The 14,350-nt window shown below is 39.2% G+C and overlaps 1 protein-coding gene across 3 annotated transcripts in view; it reads right to left on the reverse strand.

Annotated features, from left to right (window-relative positions):
- Positions 1-14,350, reverse strand: part of Abcb5 (ATP-binding cassette, sub-family B (MDR/TAP), member 5) — a 98,949-nt gene that overhangs the window by 23,900 nt on the left and 60,699 nt on the right. For all 3 annotated transcript variants that reach the window (XM_006516370.3, NM_029961.2, XM_017315245.2), the window contains one exon: positions 9,972-10,055. In XM_006516370.3, coding sequence (XP_006516433.1) covers positions 9,972-10,055 — 84 coding nt within the window. The remainder of the gene's footprint in view (positions 1-9,971; positions 10,056-14,350) is intronic.

The following is a 14,350-nucleotide window of genomic DNA, read 5'->3' on the forward strand; positions in this document are numbered from 1 at the left end:
TATTACTACAGTGTGTGTGTGTGTGTGTGTGTGTGTGTGTGTGTGTGTGTGTGCAGCCCTCATGGAGAGGTCAGAGGACAACTCTGTGAGATATTTCTTTCCATCCACCTTTATGTGGGCTCTGATGATCCCTCAAGTTCTGGTGAGGCTGGAATGACAAATGTCGAGTGATCTCTCCAGCCCCCTAACTCAGCAACTTATGAAAATAAACCCAGTATCTTGAAAAAGTGGCAGAGTAATGAGGACTGTGAGCAAAAGCAACATAGCAAAAGGTAAGAGTGAATTAGTCTTTTGCGAAGCATTCTCTAGTGCTTGCTGTTATGAAATTGTTGTTACATTCAGTGGGAAAATATCTTAATGTTTAATACCACTAAAGTACCAGTTTTACAGACCGGCATAATGTCATGCACTTAAAATTTAAGTGCCTGGAAAGCATGGTTTAAATTGTGTATATTAACTTTCACAAAGGTTTCATGTATTATAGTTGCATAAAAAGAATCCTGTGCTTTAGCTTACATATTTATTAAAATCAACTCTTCGTCTCTAAAAAGATTCTAAGGTGAATTGTCAACTTCTATTTTAACAATATTTCCTTATGGAATTGACAAACCTGAGATTTTTGCATAGTTTTGGCACAGTTAACCTGTCACATGACTTCCATCAGTCATTCTTGCTCATCTCATAGCTGTGCTGAGCTCTAGGCACCTCTGTGAGTCCTAGACTGCATCTGAGGGAGCACGGAGAGACAAGAGCTCTTGTAGGAAAGTGCAGCACAGATCTGTGCTACTTGTGCTCATTGTGACTGCTAGTGAGCAGAACTGGGAGGTAGTGTGTGTGTGCATGTGCATATGTGAGTGTATGATGTGTGTGTGAGTGTGTGTGCATGAGAGTGTGTGTGTATAAGTGTATGTGTGTCTGCATGTTTGAGCATGTGTGTGTATGTGAGTGAGTGTATTTGTGTATGTGTGTGTGTGTGTGTGTGTGCATGTGTGTATGTGTGTGCATGTATGTGTGTATGTGTGAGTGTGTGAATGTCTGTGCATGTGTGTGTATGTATGAGTGTGTACGTGTTTGTGCATGTATGTGTATGTGTGTGTGAGTGTGTATGTTTATGTATTTACATCTACATTTACTTATCTAAAATTTCTTGAAATCCAAGAGTCTCTGCAGTTTTTCCAATTCCCATTCAAGGCTACAAGGTTAGTTTCAGTTTTCCCCTCTCCTTATTTGTTCTCTCTCTTCACAAGTGAAAAATCTGGGTCTCCCATTTTCCTTTCTTCCCCTTCCCTTCCCTTCCTTCCCCTGTTGCACACCACACCCACCCTACCCCATCCCACCCTACCCTATCCTCCTCTCCTTTTACCTATTTGTGTTTTTAGATGAGATTTCACACTTAATCTGGCTGGCTTGGAACTTATGGAAATTCTCCTGCCTCTGTGCTGAGATTACCGGCATGTGCTACCATGTTTGACTCCTAATTTTTCTTAATAGGCTTATATTCCATGTACAATCCATTTGTTGTCACAGAGACTAACTTTCCATGCATAGCACCTTTCTCACCTTGCTCTGGCTGCTCCCCTCAACTTTTTTTTTTTTTTTTTGACACAATGCCTGCACGCCTGATTCATCATATCTAGCCTCTAACACCTGGCCCTGTTCCTTCTCCCACAGTGATAGAAGACCAAAACTCAGCTATGTATCCTAGTAGTGTTAAATGGAAAGATTAAAAGTTCTCTTCATTCAAGTGTGTGCTTCATATATTTATCTTTTTTTTTTTTACTTAACAGATTGGTCTCATTAAGTGAAGGTGTAAGTGGTAATATCAAGCCAGAAAGGGAGGTGGAGACACTGTAGCCCAAGGCAAAAAAATATTACAAGAGTAATCTTTGAATAAGTAGAAGTGTCTTTACAATTGTTATGTAAGTACTACATGCCTAAGGTAAAGCCTTCAGACACAGCACTTGGTGGTTCTCTGTGAGTTCAAGGCCAGATTGGTCTACAAAGTGGGTTCGAGGCCAGCCTATATGAGACTCTGTCTCAGTCCCCCTGCCCCCAGATAAAATGCATAAACAAAGAGCTACAGGTCTTATGATTCTTCTTTGGGTAGAAAGCTTGGTACTTAGGCAATGCACTAAAATGTTAAATGTCTTTAGTGCTATGAAGAAAAATAAAGAGAAGAGGTTCTCAGTGTACAGCTCTGACTGGTAGGGAACTCAGTATAGAGTAGTCTTGAACTCATAGAGATCCTCCTTCCTCTGTCTTTCAAGGGCTGAGATTAAAGGCATGTGCCTCTACACTGAGCCACCTGACTTTTTTACAAAGATGCCAAAAAATACATAAAGAAGGAAAGACACTGTTCTGGCTGGTTTTTATGTCAACTTGATAGGAACTAGGGGCATCTGAGAGGAAGCCTCAGTTGACAAAATGACTCCACGAGAATAACATGTGGGCAGGCCTGTAGGGTATTTTCATAATTGGTGATTGATGGAGGAGGACCAAGCCCTTTGTGGGTGGGGTCATCCTTGGGCTAGTGCTCATGGGTTCTATAAGAAAGCAGGCTGCACAAGCCATGGGGACCAAGCCAGTAAGCAACACTCCTTCATGGCCTCTGCATCATCTCCAACCTCCAGGTTCTTATCTGATTTGAGTTCCTGCCTTGGCTTTCTTTCCTCAGTGGAAACTCCTTCCTCCTGCTTTGTCATAGCAACAGTAACCCAACTAAGACAGACATCTTTTTCAGCAAATGGTGCCTGGAAAACCGGATGCCCATATGTAAAAGAATGAAAAAATATCTTATTTCTCACCCTACACAAAACTCAACTCCAAGTGGGTCAGAGATCTTAATTTCAGACCAGATTCTTAACTGCTAGAAAATAGATTCTCTCACATACTTGATGGGTTTTGTCAAACTACACCTCTTACAAATTATATAGTTTTCAGTAAATTATAAAAAAGTAATGGGGGTGGGGCTTGAGAAGTGACTTAGCCGTTAAAAGCACTAGCTGCTCTTCCAAAGGACCCAGGTTCAAATCCCAACACCCTCACAACTGTCTGAAACTTTAGTTTCAGAGAATCTGATACCCTTACACAGATATACATGCAGGCAAACCATAACATAAAACTGAATAAATCATTTTAAAAAGCAGTTGAAGGTATAACTGGTAAGAAAACTATATACATAGCCTGGGAAAATGAAGGAATCTCAGGATGTAATTATAGTAACATTCTACATGGAAGAACATCTGCTTCTGGCCAAGATGGAGTAACTGATTTATTTTCTATCACAAACAGAAAGAAATAGATAAAGTAGTATGTATTTGAAGTGATGGTTTTCAAGGCATTCTATATAAGACATCCAGTATCTAGGAACAGAGATGGCAGGCAAACAGTGATTGCCTCAGCTACTTTCTGGATTGAATGAGCAAAGCTGAGGGGCCAAGGATTCTAATCAGCTTGCAGCATATTAACCAGAGCAAAAGGGCTAAATTGAGACGAACCAGGACAGCCACAGAAGGTGCTTTTTAAGTATTTATCTGAAAAAATGCATTCACATGGGAACTGAAGATATATTGTGCCTAATCATACTAGCCAGACTGAGAGGTTTGCAATTCGCAGGGCTTCGGGTAGGGTGTACAGAATGGCCTTGCCTTGGAGTAGACTCCAGTCCTGCTGAGCAAGTCATCACCTAAACACTTGAATGGAATAAACCCCTGGTGACTTTTAACTCATTGTAGAATAAAACTCAAGAATACATAGAAAGATAGAAATACCTGGCATCTAAATTGCCAAATTCCTAATGTGTGGCATATAATAAAAAATAACCAGCTGGGCTAAAGTGTAGCAAAGTGAGGCTCATAATAAGGACAGAGGTTAATCAACTGAAATCACTCCAGAACTAACAAAGGGTTAGATGCTGCCTTATCTCATTTACATGTTGAATCTGAAAACAGCAAGCTGATAGAAAGAGAATACAGTGGTGGCTACAGAATCTGCCCTGTTAATGCCATGCTTACAACTGTAACATATGAAGCACTGTGTGTTCTCATTAGATCACACACTAAGAAAATAAAAAATAAGTACTACCACTGTGAATACTTATCATACTCACATTTTGTAGGAAAACAACATTTAGAAAAATTAGGAAATTTGAAATGGAAAACCAAAATTTCTACATAAAATATGAAAATGAGACTTAAACCAAAGTGGTTTTTCTTTTTTTTTTTTTAAGATTTATTTATTATTATATGTTAGTACACTGTAGCTATCTTCAGATGCACCAGAAAAGGGCATCAGATCTCATCATGGGTGGTTGTGAGTCACCATGTGGTTGTTGGGATTTGAACTCAGGACCCTCGGAAGAGCAGTCAGTGCTCTTACCTGCTGAGCCATCTTGCCAGCCCCAAAGTGATTTTTCTAAGTGGCTTATTTACCAGCCAGACCAAAAGAAAAAGATAGATAATGGTTAACTTCATTAAATTTGATAGTAGCTGTGGAAGAGCTGCATCCAGAATGCAGACTTTGTTATCATGTTGTTACTGGTTTAACAACTGTTGCTTGGAGCTGAAGAAACTGGGAGAGCAACATCAATAGTCAATTTTTAAATATTTATTCATTTATTTATTTATTTATTTAATGTATAGGAGTACACTGTCACTGTCCTCAGACACACTAGAAGAGGGCATCAGATCCCATTACAGATGGTTGTGGAACACCATGTGGTTGCTGGGAATTGAACTCAGGACCTCTGGAAGAGCAATCAGTGCTTTTAACCACTGAGCCATTTCTCCAGCCTCGTCAATTTTTGATAACTAGATTATTTTGATAGACAATTGGGTGGTACATATGTGTTATCTTGGAAAGCTTAGGCAGGGGGATCTTGAGTTTAAGGACATCCTGGGTTGCTACCTAATTTGAGGCCAGCCTAGGCTACATAGCAACTCTCTCTCTCTCTCTCTCCCTCTCTCTCTCTCTCTCTCTCTGTGTGTGTGTTGGTGATTATTTCTATATTAATATGAAGATATGTATGTATAAAGATTACATATATAAAGATTTATATATAAAGTTCTTTTGAGTGAATTTCATGACTCACAATGGGTTTACATATGTTAATGCTACTTACTATTCAGTTTGTTTCTATTTCTTGAGAATAGAGCTTAAAGTGACTGAAAAGTTAGATAATAATTCGTATGTAGAACAACTATACATGAGAATACTTTAAAAAACCTGAGAGAGAACAACCTGAAGTGGAATCTGCTAAGATGTATTATAAGTGGTGGTAGTGAAAATATTTATGAGAAGAAGTAAGAATTAGAAACAGATAAAAGCTTGCCATAATGTAATACATGCGAACTATATTTACTCATTGCTATAATTCAGCAGTGTGCTTTTTGTAGAAAAGCATAGAATTTATCATGCATTTATCATAGATTTGGATGTCAGATTTTGGTACACACTTGATAACCATTCTTAATAAACTTAGCCTAAAACCTCAAGGCAGGGTTATAATTATATGTCAGCTTATACTGTGCTAAATAAAGTCATTTCAATAACAACTAATGTTGCTTGGCTCAAAAGGACTATCAAGCTGTTTTATATACTTCCCATGTCAGAAATCAAGAAATGAGATCATCATTGCCCAAGTTAATATACTAGCACAAACTGATCAGCTCATTGGCTCTGAAATTAATAAATGATGTAAGCGTTTATGATTTCTCAAGGTAGCATAATTATAGCTTCAACGAGCAGAGATCTTGGCATTAGCATTGGGTCTGTTGGTGGCACAGATGTGCCCCATGGTGATGGTAGAATTTTCTTGTGTGAAAACGAAGTAAGAGCTCTGACTGATGACAGTGTTACTAGAAGTTACAGAAACAACAATACCTTGTAATCTTGTGGAGTCTAGATTCCGCAAGAATCTGAAATGGTCTTATACTTTTATTAAAACTACTTATTATATGAGAGTCTGTTGACAGATTGGTGGGCAATAAGCCATTACTTTGGGCTAAAACAATGCCAGTTAAAGAGGCGGTGTGATCCAACTTTCTTAAGAGAGGTTTTGTGGCTGCATTTCACCAATGTGTTTTGATCATAGTTCTCAAAGTATCAGAGCTTCTAAAAGTAACAGTGAGAATATTTGTCATCTGAAAAAGAATTTGTTGGACAAATTCACAAAAGCTGACTGTGTGTATGTACACATATAATATAGAAGATTATATATTTTGGGCCATTAGTTAAAGATTTCTAACTAAGACATTATTATTAGGGGTTTGTCTCATAAATATTCACACTAATATACTTGACAAATTATGACTGAAATTGTGTAATGCAGGAACTGGAATATGATTTAACTAAGTTTACAGGATAGAAATATGACACTAAATTATTTCTAGACTCATCTCCAATCTCTCTTCTTGAGTAAGGAGTTAGCAGGCGAGTCACTCTTTGTCTGACATGAAGATTACCCATCACACTGGGTGTGATGTCACCCTTATGTGGTCAAGCGAACATTTATGTGAACTTGTATTAGAGAAGTAGCAGACTCCCTCACACTTGGAAGTCTTGTCTCACTTTACACCTTAAAGTTATCTAGTTCAAAGTGTACACAACCTGACCATTTATTCTATAGGTACTGCTTTTTGAAAATGGATTTATTTATTTGTATTTTATGTGTATGGGAGTTTTGCCTACATGTAATGTCTGTGTACCATGGGTATGCTTGGTGCCCTTGGAGGCCAGAGGTGGACATTGGATTTTCTGGGATTGACATTACAGATAGTTTTGAGCTACCATGTGGGTGCTGGATACTTAACCCAGGTCTTCTACAAGAGCAATATGTGTCCTTAACCACTGAGCCATCTTTCCAGACCCATCACAATTACTTTTTTTTCCACTTTAATAACTTAATGATTTATTGATATAACTTTTACTAAAAGCTGGTTTTATATGCATATGGTTTAATATGCATGAAAAATAAATTATCTTATATATAATATATATCTTTCTCTATGCAAATGCATAGCCATGAAAGTGTTCAACAACAAATGTTGTCTCATCATCTAGAAGGACTATCTCCAACAAGAAAAACTGGTGACCAAGACTCCTAAAAGCTCTATACAGTGCAGCATGCAATGACTACCCATTGAGAACTCTGTTCCTCCTAATTGAGCACAGAGGGACTATCAATGCCTCCACTTCCGTGTGTCTAATGGATACGGAGGGGATGCTGCTTCCATGTTTCTGCAGCTGTAGTACAAAACAGTCTGACCCTCATATCTTAAGGTTGTTGTAATTACACCACACATTCCATAGCCAGAGTTAGAGTTCTTAGTCCCAAATAATTTTGAACCTGCTCCTATTGTAATCATATCTTCTCTCTCTCTCTCTCTCTCTCTCTCTCTCTCTCTCTCTCTCTCTCTCTCTCTCTCTTTCTCAGTTAAGTATTTTGGCTTGTTCAAAAGCTGTTGTAAAAGCAGCATTTTTAGTTGCAATAAAGAAGTTTCATATGATCACCAGCACTAATTGGATGCTTATAAAGGTTCAAGCTGGGCAATGTTCTATTTTTTAATTTTATTTTTTATTTGCGTTTGTGTGTATCTCTCTATGTGTGCATACACATGCTTTTATAAAGGTCAACTGTGGAGTCAGTTGTTTGCTTCGACCAGAAGTAGGGCTTCTGGTGGTTGGAGATCAGGTTACCACACTGTACAGCAACTGTTTTTATCTGCTGAGCCCTCCAGGATATTCTTCTCCCTTCCTTCCCCCTCCCTCCCTCCCTCTCTCCCTCCCTCCCTCCCTCTCTCCCTCCCTCCCTCCCTTCCTCCCCCCTCCCTCCCTCCTTTTTTTCCCTCCCTCCCTCCCTCCCTCCCTCCCTCCCTCCCTCCCTCCCTCCCTCCTCTCTCTCTCTCTCTCTCTCTCTCTCTCTCTCTCTCTCTCTGTCTTTCCTTCTTTTTTTCTGAGACAGGGTGAAAAATAGGCAGTATGAAAAATTTTTAGCACATTGGCACAATAAAGAAAAAAATACCACTTTTTGGGAGCAGGGGGGTTTCCATGGATTTATCAGGACTGACATTTTCTGCTTAAGGCTGTAACTAGCATTTCAAATGTACTGGCTGTTCACACCAACCTATTGCCTATTAGACAAGTACTGTGCTAAATATGTTTTACAGATTTTTTTGCCCATGTAAGCTAGTAAGATTGAGGTCTTTGGCCCTCTTTTAGAATTGAAATCCAATCTAATAAAACCTTAGAGAGCTTCCTTAACTCTTCTAGAGAGTTCATATTCTAACAGAACTTTAAATTTTTATCTTGTAGTTGAAAGGTGCCTCAGTGGATAAAAGCACTTGCTTTGAGAGCATGAAGGCCTAAGTTCTGGTCCTTAGCATATGCACCTGTAACCACACCACTGCAGGAGCCGGAGACAGATTGATGGGGTGTTCTGGTACCAGCCTAGCTCCAGGTTCATCCTTGTCTCAAAGAAATAAGGAAGCAAGTGACACAGATGTCTGATGTCCTCCTCTGGCCTCTGGCCAAATATGTATAGGCCCTCACATCGACATTAAAAAAAAAAACTCACTTAAAGTAAGAATAAGACAATTTGCATTATACTCATTCTCTCAATTAGATTAAAATCTTAATTGTTTTATAGAAGTTAATTAAAAAAATTTATGTGCGTATACTGTAGCTGTCCTCAGACATACCAGAAGAGGGCATCGAATCCCATTACAGATGGTTGGGAGCCACCATGTGGTTGCTGGGAACTGAACTCAGGCCCTCTGGAAGAATAGTCAGTGAACTATCTTAGCCTCTGAGCCATCTCTCCAGCCCTAAAAGTTAATTTTAATAAAATAATTTGAAGAAAATTGATATTTGTCCTATCATCCATCTGTCATCAATCTATCATGTATCTATTATCTATTCTATCTATCTTTCTATCTATTATCTATCAATCAATCTATCTTCGTCATCATCATCATCATCAATCTATCCTCACCATATAGCCCAGGCTGGCCTTGAATTCATTATGTGAAATGAGTTACCCTGGAACTTGGAGTAATTCTCTTGCCCTGAGATTACAGACATAAACTAGTACACCTGGCTAGCAAGTTGTTCTTTTCCTCCTGCATACAACCCTGTTCCTACACTTATTCAAGCATCATGTTCAGTGCGCTGCTGCTGTGCCAGTAACCTGAATATGATGAACAATGTCTTATTTACTTTTAATACGACAGGCCATGGTTATATACATAACCTCACATGATCTGCAGAGAAACACCACTGAGCACACATCAATAGATATCCCTTTAAGTGAGGTCTTAGTTTCTGAGGAAATGAAAATTAAACTTTTCCTTCATTGACATTTCTGGAGCTAGGTGAAGCACAGGTCTTTAAGTCTAGCCTTTGGAGGCTGAGAAAGGAGTCTCATGGGTTCAAAGCCAGCCTGAGCTTCTTAATGATGCTCTGCCTCAAAACAAAGCAATGAAAAAAATTTGTGCTGGGTGTGATTTTTTTTTTCTTCTTGCTATTTTTTTTCTCTGCCATTTCCTTGTGAACTCTTGTCTCTAATTCTAAGAATCTTTTTTAGTTTTAGATTTATTCTAATACATGAATCAAAGTTTCATTATTTTAGGTGAAAAATAACCTGATCTCAGAAATATCCTTATATTATTTAATGCTTAACACTTAGTGCTGGGCCATCTCAGCATAAGCCACAGATAAGCACAGACACATATGTGTACGCACACATGCATGCCCCTCAGAGTGCTGTTAAGATGGACTGGTAAGATGACTCAGTGGGAAAAGCCACCTTCCACCAGGCCTGGTGCCTGAATTCAATCCCCAGGTCCCATGTAGTGGGTGGGCAGAACCAACTTCAGAAAGCTGTCCTCTGCCTTCATATGGGATGTGGCTCATGCTCACTCACCCATATAACACATAAATGCAAAAACAAATTTTAAAACCACAATGATACATACACCCTGAATCTGTGCTACATCCACAGCTAACGTTGTGGTCAGGGCTCCAGTGTTGTTCTCTTTATCATCATACCAGGCCATATCCTAGAGAGAAGGGAATTGGCATACAATTAGAGAGGCGTTATTCTCAGGTCTGAGATTTCCATTTTATATTGTTTGAAGAAATTTAGTTGCCTTCTCACCTGCCAGTAAGCACTACAGATCAATTGACTTCTGCAACTTATTTCATAAAGCTCTAATTTTTTTTTTTTAGACTGAAGAATGTAAGACTGACTGTGGACTCGTTACCATATTATAATATGCAGAGTGTAGAGCTACAATTGTAGAATGATCATTGTTAAAATGGCCATTGCAACAGAAGAGTGATTTGGAGTTCTGTAAGTATTTTGTGAGGAGAAGACTATCTATCTATCTATCTATTCATTTGCTTAGGATTTTGGTACTGCAAATTGAATCTAGCACTCAATGCATGTTATACAGTCATTCGCAGTGAGCTGTATATCTAAAACATGCCATTTGCACAGTGGAGTAATGTCCATTACAACTTAGGAATGTTTTCAAATCTTTTTACCTAAACAGATCAGTGTCAAAACAAAAACAAAACCAAACCAACCAACCCAACCAACCAACCAAAAAAAAAAAAAAAACCCAAAACCCATTTCTCTCTCCTTTAGGATTCACACAGGCAAGATTTTACCTGACACTTTTTATTACTCCCTGAGTTTGGTAACTCATTGGCACTATGAGGTAAGAGGTGGAAGGTTGGGCAGCTGTTGCCTAGAAGCACAGCATCTAAAGGTAAGAATTGGCTAATTTTTAGCAGCTGATAGAGACAGCTCTTCTGAGTATTTAGCCTGAGGAAATGATTTCCTTTTATTGAGTGTTTCCTCCCACTCACTCAGACCACACTTGTGGATTAAAACCCATTGGAGACACTGATGAACATGGTTCCTATAACAACAACAACTACTACAACAACAATAACAACAATAACAACAAACTATTTGCTTGATACAACCCGGCCAGGGCTCTGAGGCCCAAGTTACACAGTGCTGTCAAGGAAACGGAAATTAAACAGAAGCAGGGCATCAATCATGCAGCATGTGAGAAGAAAGATCTGTGGAGGAGGGTGTCAAGAGGAGGGTGGGTGTGACGGTGTAGAGCTGTGTCCTATGAGCCACTGCCATGGGAAGCTTTTCCAAAGGATTGAGGGGTTTAGGTGCCCTGAAGCTGTGATAACAGTCTCTGAGTGAAGCAAGGGGAACACGCACGAGTGATAGCTGCAGCACTGGAACCAGAAGTCAAGTACTTGTTTTTCTGCAGAACTTGCCCTCAAATTAAGAGACTCCATCTACTTTCTAGTCTTTTCTAGACTTGAACATAACATGGGACACATGAAGAAACTTTAGGTGTGATATGACAAATATGGAAAAATGAAATCTGAATATTATGGTCCAGATTTTGCAGTACTCACAATACCACACAATGAACTGTCTTAGTCACCTATCCAGTCAGCAGCATGGCTGAAACTGCTTTCTACAAGTCAGCAATTGTACACCCTAGTGATTGTCTTCTTGCGCACTCAATGTATGTGAAAATGTTTAGTAGATTTTCTGGAATCTAGCTGGTACTGGGTAAAAATTGGCTTGCTTTCTGTCCTCCCAGAGGTAAAGTAATTTATAAATAGAAGCTATCAGGAATTTTAATATACCCTTCTCCTACCAACAATTAATACAATCACACACAAGTGTGTCATGTGTTTTATTTCTGTAGTTAGTACAATAGTTCCATGTGGTATTATGATAATCCACATTTTGTAGATTGGGGAAATGGAGAGACAGAGGGACTAAGTCAAGGACACAGAACTGGCAGGTGCTAAGGCCGGGATTTGAGCTTCAGTAAAGAGGCCACCGCTCTTAAGGAGCTATTTTGTTCTGCCTCTCATCTGGCTGAGCATTCTGGCTGAGTTTTATTTTTTTCTTCTTGAGCTCCCCGATTTGTTACCTCACACCCTTTTGGAAGAAGTTCCAGGTCTTCCTGAGACTTCTAAGTGGCTGCTGTCAGTTTTATTATCTGATGGCTGAAAGATTCATTTTCACCTAGACTCCCCCAACAAACAATTTAGAGGTGAAATCAGGGGGGTGGGGAGAGCAAACCTCAACCCTCCATAGCCTTGTATATCAATATTGACCACTAAAAACATACGGTGAACAATAGTTTCAATCATGGAACTTAGCAACAATCAGAATAATTATTTAGCTGAAAGGCTCTTAAGTAATCACATAAAAGATAGATTGTATATCTACAGAAAACCACACCCGATTCTATAAACATGTCTGCTTCAGTGAGATTTCAAAACGGTTGTAAAAAGGCACTGCAAGCCTCAGCATGCTTTCTAAGGCTTCCAAGTTAGGACAGAAACCCAGGCAATAAAAGTTAGCTAAAATCTCCCATTGGCTGCCTCCCTTGCCATAGACAAAGCAACACTGTGAAGTCACTTACAAAGAAAAGACTAAAACTGCTACACCAGCCCCTCCATCAAAAAAAAAAAAAAAAAAAAAGCAAATATAAGAGGCAAGAAGAATTCTAAAGAACAATCAGAAAAAAGAAAAACAAAAAGACCTGTTGAGAGGGACTGAGCGAAATTATAGTGGAACTGAATGAAGTTGGTTAAGCAACACACTGATTCTTTGTTTAGTTTTCATGGTTTTGAAGGACAGAATGGATGACCTGGAGAGTAATAAGTCCTTGTTTAGAAGTGTTACTGTGCTGGTGGTCTTCACATAGTTAAAGCTAGAGAAGGGTCTGCGTGCCATCAACCGCCAGAGCACTTGACAGCCGCTCTGGACATTAAAGCAGCTCAGGATCCCGAGGCTCTTCCTCTTAAAACATTTTGTGAACAGGGTCTGGAGAGATGGCTCAGTGGTTAAGAACACTTGCTGCTCTTCCAGAGGACCCAACTTAGGTTCCTAGTGTTGAGTCAGGCAGCTCAATAGCCTCTAACTCTAGCTCTAGCTCTAGGAGACCTGAAGCCTCTGGTCTTCTTTATTACCTGCATCCATGAGCACATACCCACATGGACATATATACATACTAATAATTAAAAATAAAATAATAAATCTTTAGAAAATATTCTCTGAACAGAGGAGAAGTCCAAAGTGAAACAGAGAAAACATAAAAATTTACTTTTTTTTTTCTGTGTTAAATAACAAGATAATTCAGGAAGCAGTTAAAATTTCTATGGACATAAATAGATCTGAACTAGGGAAAACATGAATCCATGAAGAGAGAAATGGTAAGTTAGAAGGTGTGAATTATAGTTTTAGTTAATTACTGTCTCACATTAATTAAGATTTGAGGTGGAGGCATAAGGTGTTAATAAGTAAAGAAATAGAAATTTACCGAGAATTACATGCAGGTGTTACATCTTTTTTTTAAATTGTTTTAGATTAGAGGATATTTCTATTGTGGGGAAAGCTCTGAGCCAGGACTTTTCTGCACATAGAACATGATGGCACCCACTGCTGGAAGCTGTGTACTGCAGAACATGGGCCACGGAATTCATTGCATGGTAGCCTCAAGACTGCTAAAAAGATGTAAAAACTGATTTTGACAATTGCCCTGGAACGATAGTAATTTTGTTTCTGAAAAACAATTGACAGGCAGGATACTTTTCCCACCAGCTCTGCTGATAGAAGGTGAAGCAAGGCTCAATGATTATGGGCTCTTAGGAGAACCCCATCTACCTCAGATGCCAGACTTGCCCTGGTGGGAGATTAGAACTTGATCCGCCTAGTTCAGCTATTTCCAAGAGCCACTGGCCATTTGCAGGAGTGTGACCCCAGGCACACAAATGTTATGTGATTGGCAACTTTCTCCACAGCAGCTGAGAGCCTGGAAAGTTTTTGAATGAGGAGAGAAAAACCTTCTCTGGCCCATGGATGAGACCTTAGGACATTAGTGAGTCCTGCAAGGGTATTCTGGGATGCCAGAGTTCACAACTCTCATTTTCAGTTTTAACATGTGATCTTTCTTTTTCATCCCCTGAAATAACATTGTGCATCAAAGGGAAGATGAATGCAATGAATACTAGTAGATCTGAAACCTCTTATTTTGAAACTTCATAATTTGGATTTTTAAGACTTTAACTCTCTCTCTCTCTCTCTCTCTCTCTCTCTCTCTCGTGTGTGTGTGTGTGTGTGTGTGTGTGTGTGTGCACATGGGTATGTGCATTCGAGTGCAGTTCTTTCAGAAACCAGAGATGTTCATAGTCTTTAGAGTCAAAATTAAAGGTGGTTGTGAGCCACCTGATGTGGATTCTGGGAACTGAACTCAGGTTTATTAGAAGAGCAGTATGCATTCTTAATTGTTGAACTATT

Source organism: Mus musculus, chromosome 12 (genome assembly GCF_000001635.26).
Source record: "Mus musculus strain C57BL/6J chromosome 12, GRCm38.p6 C57BL/6J".
Lineage (NCBI taxonomy): Eukaryota > Metazoa > Chordata > Mammalia > Rodentia > Muridae > Mus > Mus musculus.